General features: G+C 47.1%; 1 protein-coding gene across 2 annotated transcripts in view; it reads left to right on the top strand.

Annotated features, from left to right (window-relative positions):
* Window positions 1-20,663, top strand: part of LOC144607181 (uncharacterized) — a 127,350-nt gene that overhangs the window by 71,391 nt on the left and 35,296 nt on the right. For both annotated transcript variants that reach the window (XM_078423854.1, XM_078423853.1), the window contains exon 2: window positions 19,027-19,946. In XM_078423854.1, coding sequence (XP_078279980.1) covers window positions 19,043-19,946 — 904 coding nt within the window. In that variant the 5' untranslated portion in view covers window positions 19,027-19,042. The remainder of the gene's footprint in view (window positions 1-19,026; window positions 19,947-20,663) is intronic.

The raw sequence follows: 20,663 nt of genomic DNA, 5'->3' as shown, positions 1-20,663 counted from the left end.
GAGTTTGCACGTTCTCCCCGTGACCTGCGTGGGCTTTCCCCGAGATCCTCGGTTTCCTCCCATACCACAAAGACATACAGGTTTGTAGGTTGATTGGCTTGGTATAAGTGTAAAAATTGTCCCTAGTGTATGTTGGATTATAGTGTTAACTAGACCATGTGGACCCGTTGGGCCCAAACCCCTCCTGCATTGGTGCAGCACCCTCCCTCCCCCTGACCCCTCCCTCCCTCACCCCTCCCTCCTCCCGTCGCCCCTCCCCCATCCTCTCCCCCTCCCCCTCCCTCCACCCCCCTCCCCCCTTACCCTCCCCCCTTACCCTCCCCCCATCCCCTCCCCCCAACTCCATCCCCCTCAACCCCCCTTATCCTCCCTCCACCCCCTTCCCTCCCTTGGAGATAGATTTAAACTTTAAAATGTGAATAGCTTCAAAAATATAACACCAATTTCAATGAAACTTCTTCCATTAGCGCCAAAGGGATGACGGTGAGTAAGGTGGGCCTAAAATTGTTGCGCTATCGTGTACCGTTTTGGCTGTAGTTCAGGAACAAACAAACAAACAAACGAGAGTTTTAGTATATAGATGTGCAGGGATCACGTGGGTGGTGCAGACTCAGTGGGATCTGTTTCCACACTGTATCTCTAAACTAAACTAAACTAACTAAACAATCGCAGCCCAGAAGATTATGCCAACCTGTTGTATACATTGGGAGATGCACTCATTGAATGTGTGTCATCTCACTTGATATGACTTCCTATATTTATAGCAAAGAAAGCCAGTCAACTTCTCAGGTCAATGCTAACCTGCTTAGTTTGGTTTTAGGTTGGTGTAGAGAAACCATTTTAGAGTACCCTCCACTAATTTAGTTTAGTTTAGAGAAACAATGTGCGAACAGGCCCTCCAGACTACCCTCCACGCCGACCAACGACCACCCAGTTCTACCCGACACACTAGGGGCAGTTTACAGAAGCCAATTAACCTACAAACATGCACGATTTTGGAATGTGGGAGGAAACCAGAGCGGCCGGTGAAATCCCTTGCGGAGAGCGTAGGAGAATGTACAAACAACATCCTTACAGACAGCAACAGCAACCATAGTCAGGATCACACCCAGGTCTCTGGCACTGTTAGACAGCAGCTCTGCCGTTGTGCCACTGTGCTGCCCTTGTCTTCTTGCATCCGTCAGATTCCAGTCGATGCCCCACAATGTCATTCCTTAGAGTCGTGCTCTTTCACCTCTTTGGTCTGGCTTGTCATGGAACTAAAACTTCATTCATCAGCCCTGCGCCTCTGGTCTGCACACCACAGTGGGCCAGTGTATCCATTGGCTTTACTGGTCACAAGTCCAATGAATCCCTGAACCACAAGCAAGCAGGCGGGACTCCAGGACCGTGATGAGTCAGGTGTGCCTGACCAGCCTACAAACCTGACCACAGTTGCATGGAACATCGGAGATGAAGTAATCCAGGCTTCCTGCCCCGACCACTGGGAATTGGGTTGGCTTCAACTCTGACTAACTCCAAAGCCAATGTCTGGAACTCTTGCACGAAGAATGATCACCAGGCCAGTGCCACAGAAGGCTGTGGAGGCCAAGTCAATGGATATTTTTAAGGCAGAGATTAATACATTCTTGATTGGTACAGGTGTTAGGGGTTACGGGGAGAAGGCAGGAGAATGGGGTTGAGAGGGAAAGATAGATAGATCAGCCATGATTGAATGGTGATGATGGGCCGAATGGCTTAATTCTGCTCCTAGAACTTGTGACAGACAGCAGGCAGAGAACCTGAATGAACTCTCCTGGGTTTATGGAAACAATAACCAGCAGATGCTGGTTTATAACAAAGATAGACACAAAGTGTCATAGAGTCATACAGCATGGAAACGGGCCTTCAGCCCAACTTGCCCCCGCCGACCAACACGCACCATCCCCAGTAGATTGGCCCACATCCTTCTAAACCTACCCAATCCATGTACCCGTTCAAATGTCTCCGACATTTGCCTGCCTCAGCTACCTCCTCTGGCAGCTAAAGTGCTGGAGAAACTCAGCGGGTCAGGCAGCATCTCTGGAGAAACTCAGCGGGTCAGGCAGCATCTCTGGAGAAACCCAGCGGGTCAGGCAGCATCTCTGGAGAAAAAGGATGGGTGACATTTTGGGTCGAATCTGAAAAGCACAAGATGAACAGAGTTAAGTAGCAGATGCTGGTTTACAACAAAGAAAGACACAAAATGCTGGAGTCACGCAGCGCGTCAAGCAGCAATTTGGGGGTCTGAGGAAGGGACTCAACCTGAAGCGTCACCAATCCACATTCTACAGCGATGTCTGACACGCTGAGTTACTCTAGCACAGCGTGTCCATCTCCTATTTATATAGTTCACTGAAAATAAACTAAAATCACTCCAACAAACTAATATGGCTAAAATTAGAATTATTGCATCCATTTTGCTACTGCGTTCCTCTTTGTTTGCAGATAGAATATAGGTGCAGGAGGAGGCCATTCGGCCCTTCGAGCCAGCACCACCATTCAATGTGATCATGGCTGATCATTCTCAATCAGTACCCCGTTCCTGCCTTCTCCCCATACCCCCTGACTCCGCTATCCTTACGAGCTCTATCTAGCTCTCTCTTGAATGCATTCAGAGAATTGGCCTCCACTGCCTTCTGAGGCAGAGAATTCCACAAATTCACAACTCTCTGACTGAAAAAGGTCTTCCTCATCTCCGTTCTAAATGGCCTGCCCCTTATTCTTAAACTGTGGCCCCTTGTTCTGGACTCCCCCAACATTGGGAACATGTTTCCTGCCTCTAACGTGTCCAACCCCTTAATAATCTTATATGTTTCAATAAGATCTCCTCTCATCCTTCTAAATTCCAGTGTATACAAGCCTAGCCACTCCAGTCTTTCAACATACGACTGTCCCGCCATTCCAGGAATTAACCTAGTAAACCTACGCTGCACGCCCTCAATAGCAAGAATATCCTTCCTCAAATTTGGAGACCAAAACTGCAAACAGTACTCCAGGTGCGGTCTCACTAGGGCCCTGTACAACTGCAGAAGGACCTCTTTGCTCCTACACTCAACTCCTCTTGTTATGAAGGCCAACATTCCATTGGCTTTCTTCACTGCCTGCTGTACCTGCATGCTTCCTTTCAGTGACTGATGCACTAGGACACCCAGATCTCGTTGTACGTCCCCTTTTCCTAACTTGACACCATTCAGATAATAATCTGCCTTCTTATTCTTACCACCAAAGTGGATAACCTCACACTTATCCACATCCAGATCATTGTCCAACACCTGAGTTCATAATTTAGGATTACACAGTGCATTGGTTTTTGAGGGGGTGGGTATGCTGTCAGGCTCTCTGCACCACCCCACCAAACACACCATTCTCTACCCCAGGGGAAATACTTTGTGCACTCACCCTATCCATTCATCTCATGAGATGCTGGAGGAGGTAGTCAAGTCAATAACAGTAACAACCTGTCAAAGACATGTGGACAGGTACATGGATAGGAAAGGTTTGGCAGGAAATGGGCTGAACGCAGGCAATTGAGACCAGATTAGACGGGTCAACTTGTTCAGCATGGCCAAGTTGGGCAATGGATCTGTTTCTGCTCTGTACAACTCTATGACTCTTATTGGACACAGAAACACAAGTTTGAAGGCCTTAAGATTGCAGAGGAGAGAAATGGGGAGGTAAGTGTGGAGGGAACTGGAATATTTCAGATGGTGAAGATAATATTTATGTGAGGATAGTTGATGATTTGGGGTAAATGCAAGATGACTGTGCATTACTGGGTAATAATAAGTGTCATTTTAAATTTCTAGTCGAGTGAGAAATAGATGAGGTCTATTTGACTGCCTATCATAACGATAGCAGCAATCTAACGCAAATACCAAACTTAGATTGTATTCTCTAGAACGTTAGAGATTGAGGACCTGATAGAAATATATACAGTTATGAGAGGCATAGATTGGGTAGACAGTCAGAACCATTTGCCCAGGTTGGAAATGTCAAAGATCAGAAGACATACTTGAAGGTGAGAGGGGCAAAGTTTAAAAGAGTTGCCTGGGTAAGTCTATTACACTGAGAGTGACGGGTGTCTGGTTAGTGCTGCCAGGGATGGTGGTGAAGACAGATACGATAATGGCATTTAAGGGGTTTTGTGGATTGCCGCATGGATATGGAGGGGAATGAATATGTGCTGCACAGGAGATTAGTTTATCTTGGCATCATATGCGGCACAGGCATTGTGGAACGAAGGGCCTGTTCTTGCGCTGTGCTTTCTGTGTTCCAAGATGTTTTCTTTGTCGTGTGAAGTGAAGGCTATCCCATATAAGCATTGGGCCGTGCTTAGAATACGCCTCGCGTGAGCTGTGTGGGGATTGTCAGTGTGTGACTGCCATGGTGGAGGAGCAGAGAACACTAGCACTACACAAGTGTACTGGCCCGGGGGCCAGGCACTACAGATCAGACACACAATATGTGAACAAGTCTCCATTCATGCCTCAAAGCTGTCGACCAAATGGCCGAGTCCAATCTCTGCCGCGTGTGTGGGCAGCAGTTCAACAGTCAATTTCCACTGATCCATTTTTTAATTTTTCCTGTAGATGGTTTTTTTTCCACGGCATTCTTGTGCTGAATAAACAGCAAACAAAGGAAAGTTTTTTCGTGAGAAGGGAGAACGGTTTCATGCCGTTACCCAAAGAGACCTGGTTTCCTTTCAGCTTTGGAGGCTGGTTGCGTGCCAGTGTTACCTTGTGCTGTTACAGTGTGCAGTCCTTATCCAGACACCCCACAATGAAACCTTCCACGCACAAAGGCTCGGTGCTGTGTAAATGCAGCACGATCCCTGCAGTAGCTGACGCTATCAACATGGGTCAAATTAGTTCGCCTTTCACCTTTTCAAATACTCACTGGAGTCCCCAGTTTAGTTTAGTTTAGTGTAGAGATACAGCGCGGAAACAGGCCCTTCAACCAACCAGCGATCCCCAAACATTAACACCACCCTACACATGGTCGGGACAATTTCCATGTATACCGAGCCAATTAACCTACTAACTTGTACATCTTTGGAGTGTGGGAGGAAACCAAAGATCTCTGAGAAAGTCCACGTGGTCACAGACAACACCTGTAGTCGGGGTCGAACCCGCTTCTCTGGCGCTGAAAGCGCTGTAAGACAACAACTATTCCACTGCGCCGCCATGCCGCCCAGTTGCAAGGCAGTGGTTCTCTTCGAAACAACGTTATCCCTTGTTGACTTTACTAGCAATTTATATCCTGTCTCTCATGATCATCATTTAGGCAGCGTTGGATTTTTCAATAAAAGAAATAGATTTCATGACTTCTCCAAAGCTTCTTCTGGTTATGAATTCCCATTCTAGACTGGGTTAGGGGTTGCTGAAAATCAAGCTGTACCATCTCTTTATTCACTCCCATGGGACAATTTAGGGCTGCTTAATGCATTAAACATTTTACATAATGAAAGCTGATACTCGCACTCAGGGCAACATTAATGTTATTCAATGCTATCGCTCATGGTGAGTTGTCTTTGTGCTTTGGCTCAGATTTTAAGGGCCAAGTCGAGAGTATTTAATTGTCATGTACAGGCAACAGAACAAATAATTTTTTGCTAATTGGTTAAGACAAATGTGGGTCCCTTGAAGACAGAAACAGGTGAATTTATTATGAGGAACAAGGAAATGGCAAATGAGTTGAACAGGTACTTTGGTTCTGTCTTCACTAAGGAAGGCACAAACAATCCCCCAGATGTACTAGGGGACAAAGGACTTAGGGTGATGGAGGAACTGAAGGAAATTCACATTAGTCAGGAAATGGTGTTGGATAGACTGATGGGACTGAAGGTTGATAAATCCCCAGGGCCTGATGGTCTGCATCCCAGGGTACTTAAGGAGGTGGCTCTAGAAATCGTGGACGCATTGGTGATCATTTTCCAATGTTCTATAGATACTGGATCAGTTCCTGGGGATTGGAGGGTAGCTAATGTTACCCCACTTTTCAAGAAAGGAGGGAGAGAGCAAACAGGGAATTATAGACCAGTTAGCCTGACATCAGTGGTGGGGAAGATGCTGGAGTTGATTATCAAAGATTGGTCCAAGTCAGCATGGATTTACGAAAGGGGAAATCATGCTTGACAAGTCTTCTGGAAATTTTTGAGGATGTAACGAAAAATGGACAAGGGAGAGCTAGTGGATGTAGTGTACCTGGACTTTCAGAAAGCCTTTGATAAGATCCCACACGGGAGATTAGTGGGAAAAATTAGAGCTCATGGTATTGGGGGTAGTGTATTGACATGGATAGAAAATTGGTTGGCAGACAGGAAACAAAGAGTGGGGATTAACGGGTCCCTTTCAGAATGGCAGCCAGTGACTAGTGGGGTGCCGCAAGGCTGGGACCACAGCTATTTACAATATATATTAATGATTTAAATGAAGGAATTAAAAGTAACATTAGCAAATTTGCAGATGACACTCAGCTGGGTGGCAGTGTGAACTGTGAAGAGGATGCTACGACGATGAAGGGTGACTTGGACAGGTTGAGTGAGTGGGCAGATGCAGTATAATGTGGATAAATGTGAGGTTATCCACTTTGGTTGCAAGAATGGGAAGGCAGATTATTATCTGAATTGTGTCAGGTTAGGAAAAAGGGAAGTACAACGAGACCTGAGTGTCTTTGTGCATCAGTCACTGAAATTAAGCATGTAGGTACAACAGGCAGTGAAGAAAGCCAATGGCGTGTTGGCTTTCATAACGAGAGGAGTTGAGTATAGGAGCAAAGAGGTCCTTCTGCAGTTGTACAGGGCCCTGGTGAAACCAGACCTGTGTGCAGGTTTGGTCTCCAAATTTGAGGAAGGACATTCTTGCTATTGAGGGAGTGCAGCGTAGGTTCACTAGGTTAATTCCCGGGATGGCGGGACTGTCATATGATGAAAGAATGGAGCGACTGGGCTTGTATTCACTGGAATTTAGAAGGATGAGAGGGGATCTTACAGAAACATTTTAAATTATTAAGGGATTGGACCTGCTCGATGCAGGAAACATGTTCCCGATGTTGGGGGAGCCCAGAACCAGGGGCCACAGTTTAGGAATACGGGGTAGGCCATTTAGAACTGAGATGAGGAAAAACTTTTTCACACAGAGTTGTGAATTTGTGGAATTCTCTGCCTCAGAAGGCAGTGGAGGCCGATTCAATGGATGCATTCAAAAGAGAGTTAGATAAAGATCTTAGGGCTAGCGGAATCAAGGGATATGGGGAGAAGGCAGGAACGGGATACTGATTGTGGATGATCACATTGAATGCTGGCTCGAAGGGCCGAATGGCCTACTCCTGCAATTATTGTCTATGTATCTATCTATCTAGCTGCAGTTTAACACGATAACACACAAAGAGTTATTCCAGCATTTTGTGATACCAAAGAAATATGCCGTATGTATGTGTTTCTGTTTGTGTGCATGTTTATATATATATATATATATATATATATACACAAACACACATATGATATGTGTGTATGTGTATATGATGTTATATGTGCGTGTGTACATATGTATATATGTGTATGTCTATATATATTTTTTTTTAAATATATATATATGTGTGTGTGTGTGTGTGTGTGTGTGTGCATACACATATATACACATACACACATACACATATATACATATAATCACAAACATATATTAACATATTTGTGTGTATATGTGTGTAAATATGTATATATATGTGTGCATGTATATATATGTGTGTACAAATGTATATTTATGTATGTGTGTACAAACGTATATTTATAAATGTGTGTGTACAAACGTATATATAAGTGTGTGTGTATGTATACTGTATGCATGCAGACCCTGAAGGCATTATCCTTGCACACACATTTAACCTGTCTATATCCCCCCTAAAGCTTTTTGCATCTTCCACAATCCAGCCAGTTGTACCTTAAATGATCAAAGAGAAGTGGTGAGAGGGAGAGAAGGGTCTCGACCAGCAACGTCACCCATTCCTTTTCTCAGGATGCTGCCTGACCCGCTGAGTTACTCCAGCATTTTGTGTCTATCTTCGGTGTAAACCAGCATCTGCAGTTCCTCATATGTGTGTGTGCGTGCATGCATGAGGGGTAATATAGCTGCCCTCTCTAATATTCATTATTAAGAGAGGCCAGCTATAATGATCACTTAAAGCTGCAATTTCATTGTAACCAAGTAGCTAGCTCATAATTGATCGTTTGGAAGCTATAACACAGAAACAGAATCACCCATTCACAGTATTTCTATGTCATTCACAGCCACACAACACACACTAGGGGCAATTAATTTAGAGTACCCAATTAACCTACAAACTTGCAAATCTTTGGGATGTGAGAGGAAACCAGAGCTCCCAGAGGAAACCCACGTGATCATAAAGAGACCGTTAAAAACCCCACACAGTCAGCACCCGAGGTCAGGATTGAACCTGGGTCTCTGATGCTGTGAGGCAGCAACTCCACCAGCTGTGCCATTGTGTCATCCAGCTAACACCAACCAAATGGAATGGAATTCCTAACCTGTGCTGACCTCTACTTTCTCTGGAATCCTTGCAATAAACCGTACAACACAGGCGGTCAACAGTGGAATGTGGCTGGACATGGGATGCTGTGTTTAATAGCCTTTCCTTTGATCCATCCCTTTCTTTTAGACGAGACTTTAGAGACACAGTGCGGAAACTGACCCTCTGGCCCACCGAGTCCATGCCGACCAGCGATCACCCATACAACAGCACTATCCCACATACGAGGACAAATTACCAGTAGACACAAAATGTTGGAGTAACTCAGCGGGACAGGCAGCATCTCTGGAGAGAAGGAATGGGTGACGTTTCGGGACGAGACCCTTCTTCAGACCCGAAATGTCCCCCATTCCTTCTCTCCAGAGATGCTGCCTGTCCCACTGAGTTACTCCAGCACTTTGTGTCTACCTTCGATTTAAGCCAGAATCTGCAGTTCTTTCTTCCACATTAAGGACAAATTACAAATCCACCAAAGTCTTTGGAGTCTGGGAGCAGACCGGCGCACGCAGAGAAAGCCCACGCGGTCACAGGGAGAACGGAAATACTCCGTACAGACAGCACCTGTAGTCAGGATCGAACCCGGGTCTCTGGCCTGTAAGGCAGCAACTCCACCGCTGTATCACTGCACCGCCCCACAAGCAAGTGGTTTATGGAACCGCTGCTGCCAAAAGCAGCAATCAAAGGCCTTACATTAATGCAAAAGAACACAAAGTGCTGACGTAACTCAGCGGGTCAGGCAGCATCTCAGGAGAACATGGATAGGAGACGTTATGGGTCGAGACCCTGGTACCTGGCCCACAGAGTTACTCCAGCACTTTGGTTTATTTTGTGTAAACCAGCATCTGCAGCTCCTTGTTTCCCAACAGACTAAGAGGACTTATGTGAGTCCCATTTGCCAGCGTTTGACCCATATCCCTCTAAAAAGTAGAGAAAGTGCTGAAGTAACTCAGTGGGTCAGGCAGCATCTCTGGAGAACATGGATGGGTGACGTTATGAGTTCCTATCCATGTACCCGTCCAAGTCTCTTTTAAATGTTGTTATTGTACCTGCTTCAAATACCTCCTCCGGCAGCTCGTTCCATAGACCCTGTTTGTTTATTTATTTATTTATTAGTTAATTGTTGTCACGTGTACCAAAGTTCAGTAAAAAAACCTTTTTGTTGCCTGGACTTTTTGTAGTCAGTGAAAAGACTATACATGATTACAATCGAGTTGTCCACCGTGCACAGATAATGTTAGTGCAAGATAAAGATTAAAAATAGTTTGAAACCTCCAATGAGGGAGATGGGAGGTCAGGACTGCTCTCTAGCTGGTGAGAATGCAGCTAACCGCTGGAACGAATCTGTCGCTGAATCTGGAGGAATGCATTTGCAAACTTCTGTAGCTCTTGCCTGATGGGGAGATGCGTGAAGAGAGAGTGGCCGGGGTGAGACTGGTCCTTGATTATGCTGGTGGTCTTGCTGAGGCAGCGTGAGATGTAGATGGAGTCAATAAAAGGTCTCTGAGATATAAATCTAATATTCTTTCTTTAATTTGAACTGAACGTTTACCGTTTACAGTGGACATTCACCCACATTTCCGTCAAAAGATGCAACGTTTTCACACCCCAGTCACAATCTGGGGAATGTATTCCAACTCTCAGTGCTCTGTCCTCAATCCCTTAGCGACAATCTTAACTTTATAACCCATTCTCACTGGCACCCTTCCAGCAGAAATGTTCTTTATTTATTCACTGCATTAAATCCCCTCGCCCCATTATCTTTCTTCTTAACATTCTCTCGTGTAAACAATCCCAATCTCGTGGCTTTCCCAGCCCGTGTGCTTTTTCACATCCTGGCCACCTTGGTACATTCCCACCCCCACATTCGGCGTGGTTCCAAAGGTTTCCACGTGAAAGGCAAATAAAATTACACCTTGCTCTCTAACAACAAAAAAAAACACACCTATTCTAAGACATGGTCAATATCCTGAAATCAAATACTAGATCCTGTAGAACAGCTTATATTGAGCTCGAGCTGCTGAGTCTCAGGCAGATTTACAGACTTCTATTCAACATGGGCAAAGCACCATCCCACGGAGTGTTAAGCAAAGAATTCCCCAAGTTATTCAGGCCTGAAACAGCAGCTGGTTCCTGGTTTAATGGACGAATAAAACTACAAAAAGGTCGTCCTCTTCCCTGCTTGGAATGCACAGGCGTTTCTTTGTTTTATTTGACCTCAGCAGCAGAACCATGTCACGATCTCTCAAAATCTGACTCAAGAGAGCCAAATATCCATGACAAGGTTGCAAACATTTTGACCAGAACCCTTTGGAGGGTCCCAACTCGCTGGCCGTTGGATTTCACAAGTCCGCAGGTTTACAAGTTATAGGAGTAGAATTAGGCCATTCGGCCCATCGAGTCTACTCCGCCATTCATTCATGGCTGATCTCTGCCACCTAATCCCGTTTTCCTGCCTTCTCCCCATAACCTTGACACCCGTTCTAATCAAGAACTTGTCTATCTCAGCTTTAAAAAATATCCACTGGCTCGGTCTCCACAGCCCTCCGTGGCAATGAGTTCCACAGATGAACTACCCTCCGATTAATCGAAGGTATCACAAAATGCTGGAGTAACTCAGCAGGCCAGGCAGCATCTCAGGGGAGAAGGAATGGGTGACGTTTCGGGTCGAGACCCTTCTTCAGACTGAGGTCTGAAGAAGGGTCTCGACCCGAAACGTCACCCATTCCTTCTCTCCTGAGATGCTGCCTGACCTGCTGAGTTACTCCAGCATTTTGTGATACCTTCGATTTGCACCAGCATCTGCAGTTATTTTCCTACCCTCTGATTAAAGAAGTTCTTCCTCACCTCCTTTTTAAAAGAGCGCCCTTTTACTCTGAGGCTACAGAATTTCTCCTACCAACAAAAAAAAATAAGGTTTAGAGAGGAGGAACAAAAGAAAACAAATATTAAATAGGTCAAGCACAAATAAAAAGATGATTCACTGACACCAATATAAACCCCAGAGACCACTGTGGAACTCAGATGTATTGAGCACCTGATCTGATGAACAGAGAGGACCACTATTCCTCAGCAGAGAAGCCAAAAGTTGAGATGCCTGGTTTTAATCGAAGTGTTAGAATTATTAGAGGTGGTTTGCAGAGAAACCATTTCATACTAACTGAGGTGGGAGTCTGGAACTCATGACCTAACAACACAGGGTGGCACGGTGGCACAGCGGTAGAGTTGCTGCCTTACAGTGCCAGAGACCCGGGTTCAATCCTGACTATGGGTGCTGTCTTTATGGGGTTTGTACGTCCTCCCTATGACCGGGTGGGTTTTTTTCCGGGCTCTCCGGTTTCCTCCCACATTCCAAAGACATGCGGGTTTTTAGGCTTATTGGCTTCTGTAAGTTGTCTCTGGTGTGTAGGATAGAACTAGTGTATGGATAAATGTTGGTCAGCACGGACTCGGTAGCCCAAAGGGCATGTTTCCACGTGGTCACAGGTGGAACGTGCAAACTTCACACAGACAGTGCCCGAGGTGAGGATTGAACCCGGGAATCTAGCGCTGCGAGGCAGCAGCTCTACCAGCTGCACCATCGTGCCGCCATGTTGACTCAAGTCGGAATAGCCGCATTCATGAACCGGTGACCTTAAATTCTGTTAGTAAATTAAAAGCTTTTTATTTTTTGGAAAATAAAAGTTCGTATCAGCAGCCTGGGTTATTATCTTGCCGTGGGTTTTCTAATGTGGCTAAAACTTTCATCCTTACCTGGCCTGGCACATCGAAGTGACTCTTATAGACAATAGACAATAGGTGCAGGAGTAGGCCATTCGGCCCTTCGAGCCAGCACCGCCATTCAATGTGATCATGGCTGATCATTCACAATCAGTACCCCGTTCCTGCCTTCTCCCCATACCTCCTGACTCCGCTATCCTTAAGAACTCTATCTAGCTCTCTCTTGAATGCATTCAGAGAATTGGCCTCCACTGCCTTCTGAGGCAGAGAATTCCACAGATTCACAACTCTCTGACTGAAGAAGTTTTTCCTCATCTCCGTTCTAAATGGCCTACCCCTTATTCTTAAACTGTGGCCCCTTGTTCTGGAATCCCCCAACATTGGGAACATGTTTCCTGCCTCTAACATGTCCAACCCCTTAATAATCTTATACGTTTCGATAAGATCCCCTCTCATCCTTCTAAATTCCAGTGTATACAAGCCTAGTCGCTCCAGTCTTTCAACATATGACACTCCCGCCATCCCGGGAATTAACCTAATAAACCTACGCTGCACGCCCTCAATAGCAAGAATATCCTTCCTCAAATTTGGAGACCAAAACTGCACACAGTACTCCAGGTGCGGTCTCACTAGGGCCCTGTACAACTGCAGAAGGACCTCTTTGCTCCTACACTCAACTCTTCTTGTTATGAAGGCCAACATTCCATTGGCTTTCTTCACTGCCTGCTGTACCTGCATGCTTCCTTTCAGTGACTGATGCACTAGGACACCCAGATCTCGTTTCCTAACTTGACACCATTCAGGTAATACTCTGCCTTCCTATTCTTACCACCAAAGTGGATAACCTCACACTTATCCACATTAAACTGCATCTGCCATGCATCCGCCCACTCACACAACCTGTCCAAGTCACCCTGCAATCTCATAGCATCTACCTCACAGTTCACACTACCACCCAGCTTTGTATCATCTGCAAATTTGCTAATGAATCCCTTCATCCAAGTCATAATCCAGACTCTTAATCTGGTAAACACTTTAACTGCTGCCTGAGATGCCCCATCATTCCAATGACAGCTCAGGTGGGAGCAATATCCATAATTTAATGAACATCGTTTTTAACATGATGGACACAAAATGCTGGAGTAACTCAGAAGGTCAGGTAGCATCTCTGGAGATAAAGGATGGGTGAGATTTCGGATCAGGACCCTTCTTCAGATTGTTTGTTTGAGGATTTTGGGGAGCAGGTAGATAAATAAAGTAAAAGGCAGTCTGTAGAGGGGTCCCAACCCAAAACACCACCCACCCTTTGTCTCTACAGATGCTGCCTGACCCGTTGAGTTATTCCAGCACTTTGCATCTATGTTTTGAATAAACCAGCATTTGCAGTTATGTGTTCCTACTTCTTTAAAAAACATCTTATATTTGGATATCTGATATAGGAACAGACCTTTTCTCTCTACGGCATCTCCCAAGCCAACATCATCGTTCCCTTCCGTAAGGAGTTCTTCACACAGGACCTGTGCTTGCTCATGTGTAATGTAATGTCAGTCCAAAGAAGGGTCCCAACCCAAAAGGTTATCTCATCTATTCCATGTTCTCCAGTGATGTGCCTGACCCACAGAGTTACCCTGGCCCAGACCATCACACAAAACTAACTTCCCTTCCATTGACTCCATTTATACCTCACGCTGCCTTGGCAAGGCCAGCAGCATAATCAAGGACGAGTCGCACCCTGGCCACTCCCTCTTCTCCCCTCTCCCATCAGGCAAAAGGTACAGAAATGCAAAAACGCACACCTCCAGGTTAAGGGGCAGTTTCTTCCCAGCTGTTCTCAGGCAACTGAACCATCCTACCCAACCAGAGAGCAGTGCTGAACTCTACCTCATTGGAGACTCTCGGACTATATTTGATCGGAATTTACTCAACTTTATCTTACACTTATTCACGTTATTCCCTTAATCATGAGTGTGTGTACACTGTGGACGGCTCAACTGTAATCGTGTGTAGTCTTTCTGCCGACTGGTTAGCACGCAACAAAAGCTTTTCACTGTACCTCGGTACACGTGACAATAAACTAAACCAAACTAAACTACTCCAGCACTTTGTGTCCTTTTCTTTCCAAACCAGCATCTGCAGTTCCTTGTGTAAGAAGGAGCTGCAGATGCTGGTTTACACAAAGATAGACACAAAATGCTGGAGTAAATCAGTGGGTCAGGCAGCATCACTGGAGAGAAGGAATGGGTGACAGTTCAGGTAGACCCTGGAACGTCACCTATTCCGTTTCTCCAGAGATGCTGCCCGACCCGCTGATTTACTCCAGCATTTTGAGTCTATCTGGATTTCGTTGTTTCTGCATTAACATTTCAGCGCTGTTCCCCTGCCCTCAAGAGATCAGCCAGCATTACAGGACCGTTGTGCCTGAGGTCAGGTAGCACAGTGGTTAAATTATCGGGCCACTCACTCAAAGCTTAGACTGTTAATGTGGAAACAAGCATTTTGAATCCCGTCAAGGCAGCTGGCGAGTTTAAATGCAAGCGATCAAACAAATGAGAATAAAATGTAAGCATTAGTAATGGTGATCATTAATCCACGAGACTGTGGTTTAATAATCCATCTGGCTCACTAATGTGCGCTCTGGAAGGGAAATCTGTTATTCTTACCTGGACCGTAGAACTGGGGAAATAAGTTCAAATCCGAGCCTGGCAGCTGATGGTTTAAACTCAAGTCATTAAATACATTTGTAATTAAATGCCAGTATTAGTTTAAAATACACGTCAAGTAACCCTTGCATCACCTCTCACTCCATCCCTCCCCCTACCCTAATCACCATACTAGCTTCATTGTCGTCCTGTTGAGTTTCACTGTTTGCATAACCTAGCCCACAGCCAACGGTATATTGGGTAGTGACTAGCTGAATAGTGAAAGGCCTGGGTAGAGTGGCTGTGAAGAGAATGTTTCCACTAGCGTGAGAGTCTAGGACCAGAGGTCACGGCCACAGAATCAAAGGACGTTCCTTTAGGAAGATGAGGAGGAATTTCTGTAGTCAGAGGGTGGTGAACCTGTGGAACTCATTGCCACAGAAGGCTGAGGAGGCCAAGTCAATGGGTATTTTTAAGGCAGAGATGGATAGATTCTTGGTTGGAATGGGTGTCAGGGGTTGTGGGGAGAAAGCAGGAGAATGGGCTTAGGAGAGAGAGATAAATCACCCACGATTGAATGGCGGAGTAAAATTATAGACAATAGACAATAGACAATAGGTGCAGGAGTAGGCCATTCAGCCCTTCGAGCCAGCACCACCATTCAATGCGATCATGGCTGATCACTCTCAATCAGTACCCCGTTCCTGCCTTCTCCCCATACCCCCTCACTCCGCTATCCTTAAGAGCTCTATCCAGCTCTCTCTTGAAAGCATCCAACGAACTGGCCTCCACTGCCTTCTGAGGCAGAGAATTCCACACCTTCACCACTCTCTGACTGAAAAAGTTCTTCCTCATCTCCGTTCTAAATGGCCTACCCCTTATTCTTAAACTGTGGCCCCTTGTTCTGGACTCCCCCAACATTGGGAACATGTTTCCTGCCTCTAATGTGTCCAATCCCCTAAGTATCTTATATGTTTCAATAAGATCCCCCCTCATCCTTCTAAATTCCAGTGTATACAAGCCCAATCGCTCCAGCCTTTCAACATACGACAGTCCCGCCATTCCGGGAATTAACCTAGTGAACCTACGCTGCACGCCCTCCATAGCAAGAATATCCTTCCTCAAATTTGGAGACCAAAACTGCACACAGTACTCCAGGTGCGGTCTCACCAGGGCCCGGTACAACTGTAGAAGGACCTCTTTGCTCCTATACTCAACTCCTCTTGTTATGAAGGCCAACATTCCATTGGCTTTCTTCACTGCCTGCTGTACCTGTATGCTTCCTTTCATTGACTGATGCACTAGGACACCCAGATCTCGTTGAACTCCCCCTCCTCCTAACTTGACACCATTCAGATAATAATCTGCCTTTCTATTCTTACTTCCAAAGTGAATAACCTCACACTTATCTACATTAAACTGCATCTGCCATGTATCCGCCCACTCACACAACCTGTCCAAGTCACCCTGCAGCCTTATTGCATCTTCCTCACAATTCACACTACCCCCCAGCTTAGTATCATCTGCAAATTTGCTAATGGTACTTTTAATCCCTTCGTCTAAGTCATTAATGTATATCGTAAATAGCTGGGGTCCCAGCACCAAACCTTGCGGACCGAATTGCTTTTTGTAATATCTTTCATTCTTTCATTCATTTGTTCGATACCACCGTCTATATCTCTCTTTGACCTCTCCCCTGACTCGCAGTCCGAAGGGTCTCGACCCCAAAACATCGCCTATTCTTTTTCTCCAGAGGTGCTGCCTGTCCCGCTGAGCTACTCCAGCTTTTAGTGTCTATCTTCGGTTTAAACCAGCATCTGCAGTTCCGTCCTGCACACATCTCCATCTTATGGTGGTCCACGAGGGAAGGAAGTCATCCCTTTGTGTGGCTCCAGACACGAGGTTGCGATTGACTTTTAACTACGCTCCAGAAAGGTTCAGCAAGCCAATCTGTTCAGGGTCGATTAGGGTTTTGGCCGTAACTGCTATAAATAATCTACAATCAAAGAAGAGGAAGCCAACACTCTCCTGATGTGAAGGGGAAACTGTCTGGGGCAGGGGATCTGAGTAGAGGCACGTTCTCCTTCCCGCTGAGTGTCGGCAGATCAGTGCGGCTACATACGGCGCCATGGCAACCTCTCCCCAGGAGCGCGCTGCAACCATACCCCGTGTGCTGTGAAATGCATGGGGCCCCTCTGACGCAGAGAGAGCTTCAGAAGCTGCACGCAGAAAAGTAGATGCGCAGATGTGCAATGGCCAGCCAGTTCCTTTTGATCACGGATCCCCGCATCCTAACCTTTGCCCGAAGCTGACACTTTAACTGCGAGATCTAAGAGCAGCATGTGTGCCCTGCTTGGTAGGTGAAGGACAGAGCGGGCAGTGTCAGAAATGCACACCGGCACAGAAGGCCTGAGCTGTGAGCTGCATGCAAGGCTGCAAGTGATATCCCCAATGGAGAGAGAATAGTTTAAAGTGATTTAAATGTGGGAAGTCAGAACAGGGGGGAAAGTGCTTGCAGTTCAGCATCGTTTGTCTTCTTTGCTGAGGATATTGCCATTTTATTCCCCACAGCGCTGTTATTTAAGACTGCTGCCTCCACGATACAAACTCCAGTAAGCTGGTACCATCCTGCCTGGCATCAACCTCAGCTTCTATTTCTATTTGTTCCAAAACCATGAGGTGCCATTAAGGCCATTACGGAGGAGAGGCTGATATTTGAAAGCATAAATCTGCTTCCGTAGCACCATATGTTTAGTTTGGTTTCAAAATACAGCAAGGGAACAGGCCCTTCGGCCCATCGATTCCGTGCCGACCTGCGATCCCCACACTCGAGCACCATCCTTCACACTAGGGACAATTTACAATTTTTACCGAAGCCAAATTAACCTACAAACCCGCACGTCTTTGGAATGTGGGAGGAAACCGGAGCACCCGGGCGGAAACGCACGCGGTCACCGGGAGAACGTACAAACTCCGTACGGACAGAGTCCGTAGTCTGGATCGAACCTGGTTCTCTGGCGCTGTAAGGCAGCAACTCCACCGCTGCGCCACCGTGTCACCCTAACATGGTTACATTTGTTTTGATTCCGTGTCCGGCAGATGGGTAGATGGTACACATCTCACTTACAAGGTATAGATGCAGGAAACTGCACTGCTGTGCCACCCAGATCTGCGGCACAAATGGACAGGCGATATTTCGGGTCACCCTGCGGGAACAGACAAAGGGGGCAGCACGGTGGCGCAGTGATAGAGTTGCTGCCTTACAGCGCCAGAGACTCAGGTTCGATCCTAACCACAGGTGCTGTCTGTACGGAGTTTGCACGTTCCTCCTGCGACCGCGTGAGATTCCTTCGGGTGCTCTGGTTTCCTCCCACATTCCGAAGAGGTGCAGATTTGTAGGTTGCGTAGGGAAAAAAACTGCAGACGCTGGTTTCAATTGAAGGTAGATGCAAAATGCTGGAGTAACTCAGTGGGTCAGACAGCATCTCAGGAGACAAGGAATGGGTGACGTTTGGGTCGAGACCCTTCTTCAGACTCTGAAGGAGGCTCAGAGTTTGAAGAAGGGTCTCAACCCGAGACGTCACCCATTCCTTCTCTCCCGAGATGCTGCCTGACCCACTGAGTTACTCCAGCATCTTGTGTCTACCTCAGGTTTGTAGGTTAATTGCCTTCTGTAAATCGGCCCTGGTGTGTAGGATAGAACTAGTGTACGGAGGATCGCTGGTCGGCACGGACTCGGTGGGCTGAAGGGCCTGTTTCCACACTGTATCTCTAAACTAAGCAAAACTAAGTATGACCTGTTGAGTTAGTTGGTTTAGTTTATTGTCATGTGTACCGAGGTACAGTGAAAAGCTTTTTTTGTTCCATGCTATTCAGTCAGGGGTTGTGGGGAGAAAGCAGGAGAATGGGCTTAGGAGAGAAAGACAAATCACCCAGCAGAAAGGCTATAGATGATTACAATCAAGCTGTCCACAGTGTACAGACGTCTCCAGTTCCTCGAGCAATTTGTGTTTTGAACTGTAACGTGAGACGCATACATTTGCAACCAAATAGAAATGAGTCCATTTTTTCCACGCTGCCATTGATAACTTCCATATGTTTCCAGGGGTTACCTCTGAAGAATGACTTCCCCGAGACAGCCGGCCAGTAGTCATGAGCTGAAGGAGTTTGACAGTGTGAAGGAGTCGATCACGGACATCATTAACCAGCTGCAGGACATTGATCCCAGCCGCCTCTCTTTCTCTCCGTTCTTGGACCTGGACACCCAGATCACGCTGGCGCCCATCTCCGACAGCCCCGAGTCATCCGTGGAAGAGCTGCACTCGCTATCTGATGAAAACGTCGACCACCCAACTGACCCAGCTCCAAAGGGCAATAGGCTTCAGTTCCACGAGGCCCACCAGACGGTTATCAAGCAGCAGAGTGTGCCGGGCGATGGCCGCTTGAGCCTGATCAAGGCAGAGCTGGTGAGGAATCACAGCTTCCCCTACACCGAGGCGAAACGCAAGCGCGCGGACAACGTGTCGGTGGACATCACCAGGGAGACGTGCGGCCTGCCCGCTGAGAAGGCGTGCCTCTCGGAGCCGCCGCTGCCAGGCCAAGCCCCAGCCGTCCCCCCGAAGCTCAACGCCAAGGCAGGGGCCGAGAACGCTGACGCCCCGGAGAAGAGCCACAAATTCTCCAGCCAGGCTTCGGAGGACCAGCCGCTGCTCGGCCCCTCGCCCGACGCCGAGACCATCGACCTGATCTCCAGCGACCCCTCTGGGGAGTCGGCGCAGAAGGAGCCGGGGGCCGGAGGATCCGGGGGGCCCGGGGGCTGGAGATGCTGCCCCTGCTGCCCCTGCTGCTCTGCGCCGCAACTTAAAGCCATCTCCTCCGTCTTCGTGGCTCTGCTCTTTATACCATGGATCCTCTATGGCCTCTATGTGTTTGTGCCCTTCGACCCCCCACCGTGCCCAGACCTCACCAGCAGAATTACCTATACACTGCGCTGTAACATCGTTGCCATCACTCCAGTCTTACTCGGTAAGGACTCACTTATTACCTATACCTGTGAGTTGTTGTTATTCGGCCTATCTTTACAGGTCAGCATTCCCTCCTCGAAGAGAGGGCCAACCCTACTTTGGGACATTCATTGTGGGAACAGAATTAGGCCATTCGGCCCATCAAGTCTACTGCACCATTCAATCATGGCCGATCTATCTCCCCCTCTCAACCCCATTCTCCTGCCTTCTCCCCATAACCCCTGACGCCCGCACTAATCAAGGATCTGTCAATCCCCGCCATACAAAATATCCATTGGCTGCCATGGCCTTCTGTGGCAGTGAATGCTGCAGATTCACCACCCTCTGACTAAAGACATTCCTCCTCACTTCCCTCTGCGAGCCTCGGCAATACCAGAGACAAGGTGAGTAATGTTAAATCAGGCGGCACAGCGGTACCATCGCCACCTTACCGCGCCAGAGACCCGGGTTCATCCCTGACCACATGCGCTGTCTGTACAGAGTTTGCACGTTCTCTCTGTAACCGCGTGGGTTTTCTCCGGGTGCTTCCGTTTTCTCCCCGATTCCAAAGACGTGCAGGTTTGCAGCTTAATTGGCTCTGGTAAATTTGTAAATTGTCCCCAATGGTGTGAACATTGTATTCTCCAATTCAGATGCCAATTTTAGGTAACCCATTCACACCCTTCCCCCACCCCTTTCTACCCCACACCTCCCCATTCTTTCCCCCCCATACCCTCCC

The sequence above is a fragment of the Rhinoraja longicauda genome, chromosome 28, assembly GCF_053455715.1.
Source record: "Rhinoraja longicauda isolate Sanriku21f chromosome 28, sRhiLon1.1, whole genome shotgun sequence".
NCBI lineage: Eukaryota > Metazoa > Chordata > Chondrichthyes > Rajiformes > Arhynchobatidae > Rhinoraja > Rhinoraja longicauda.
This window is presented reverse-complemented; position numbering and strand designations above follow the sequence as displayed.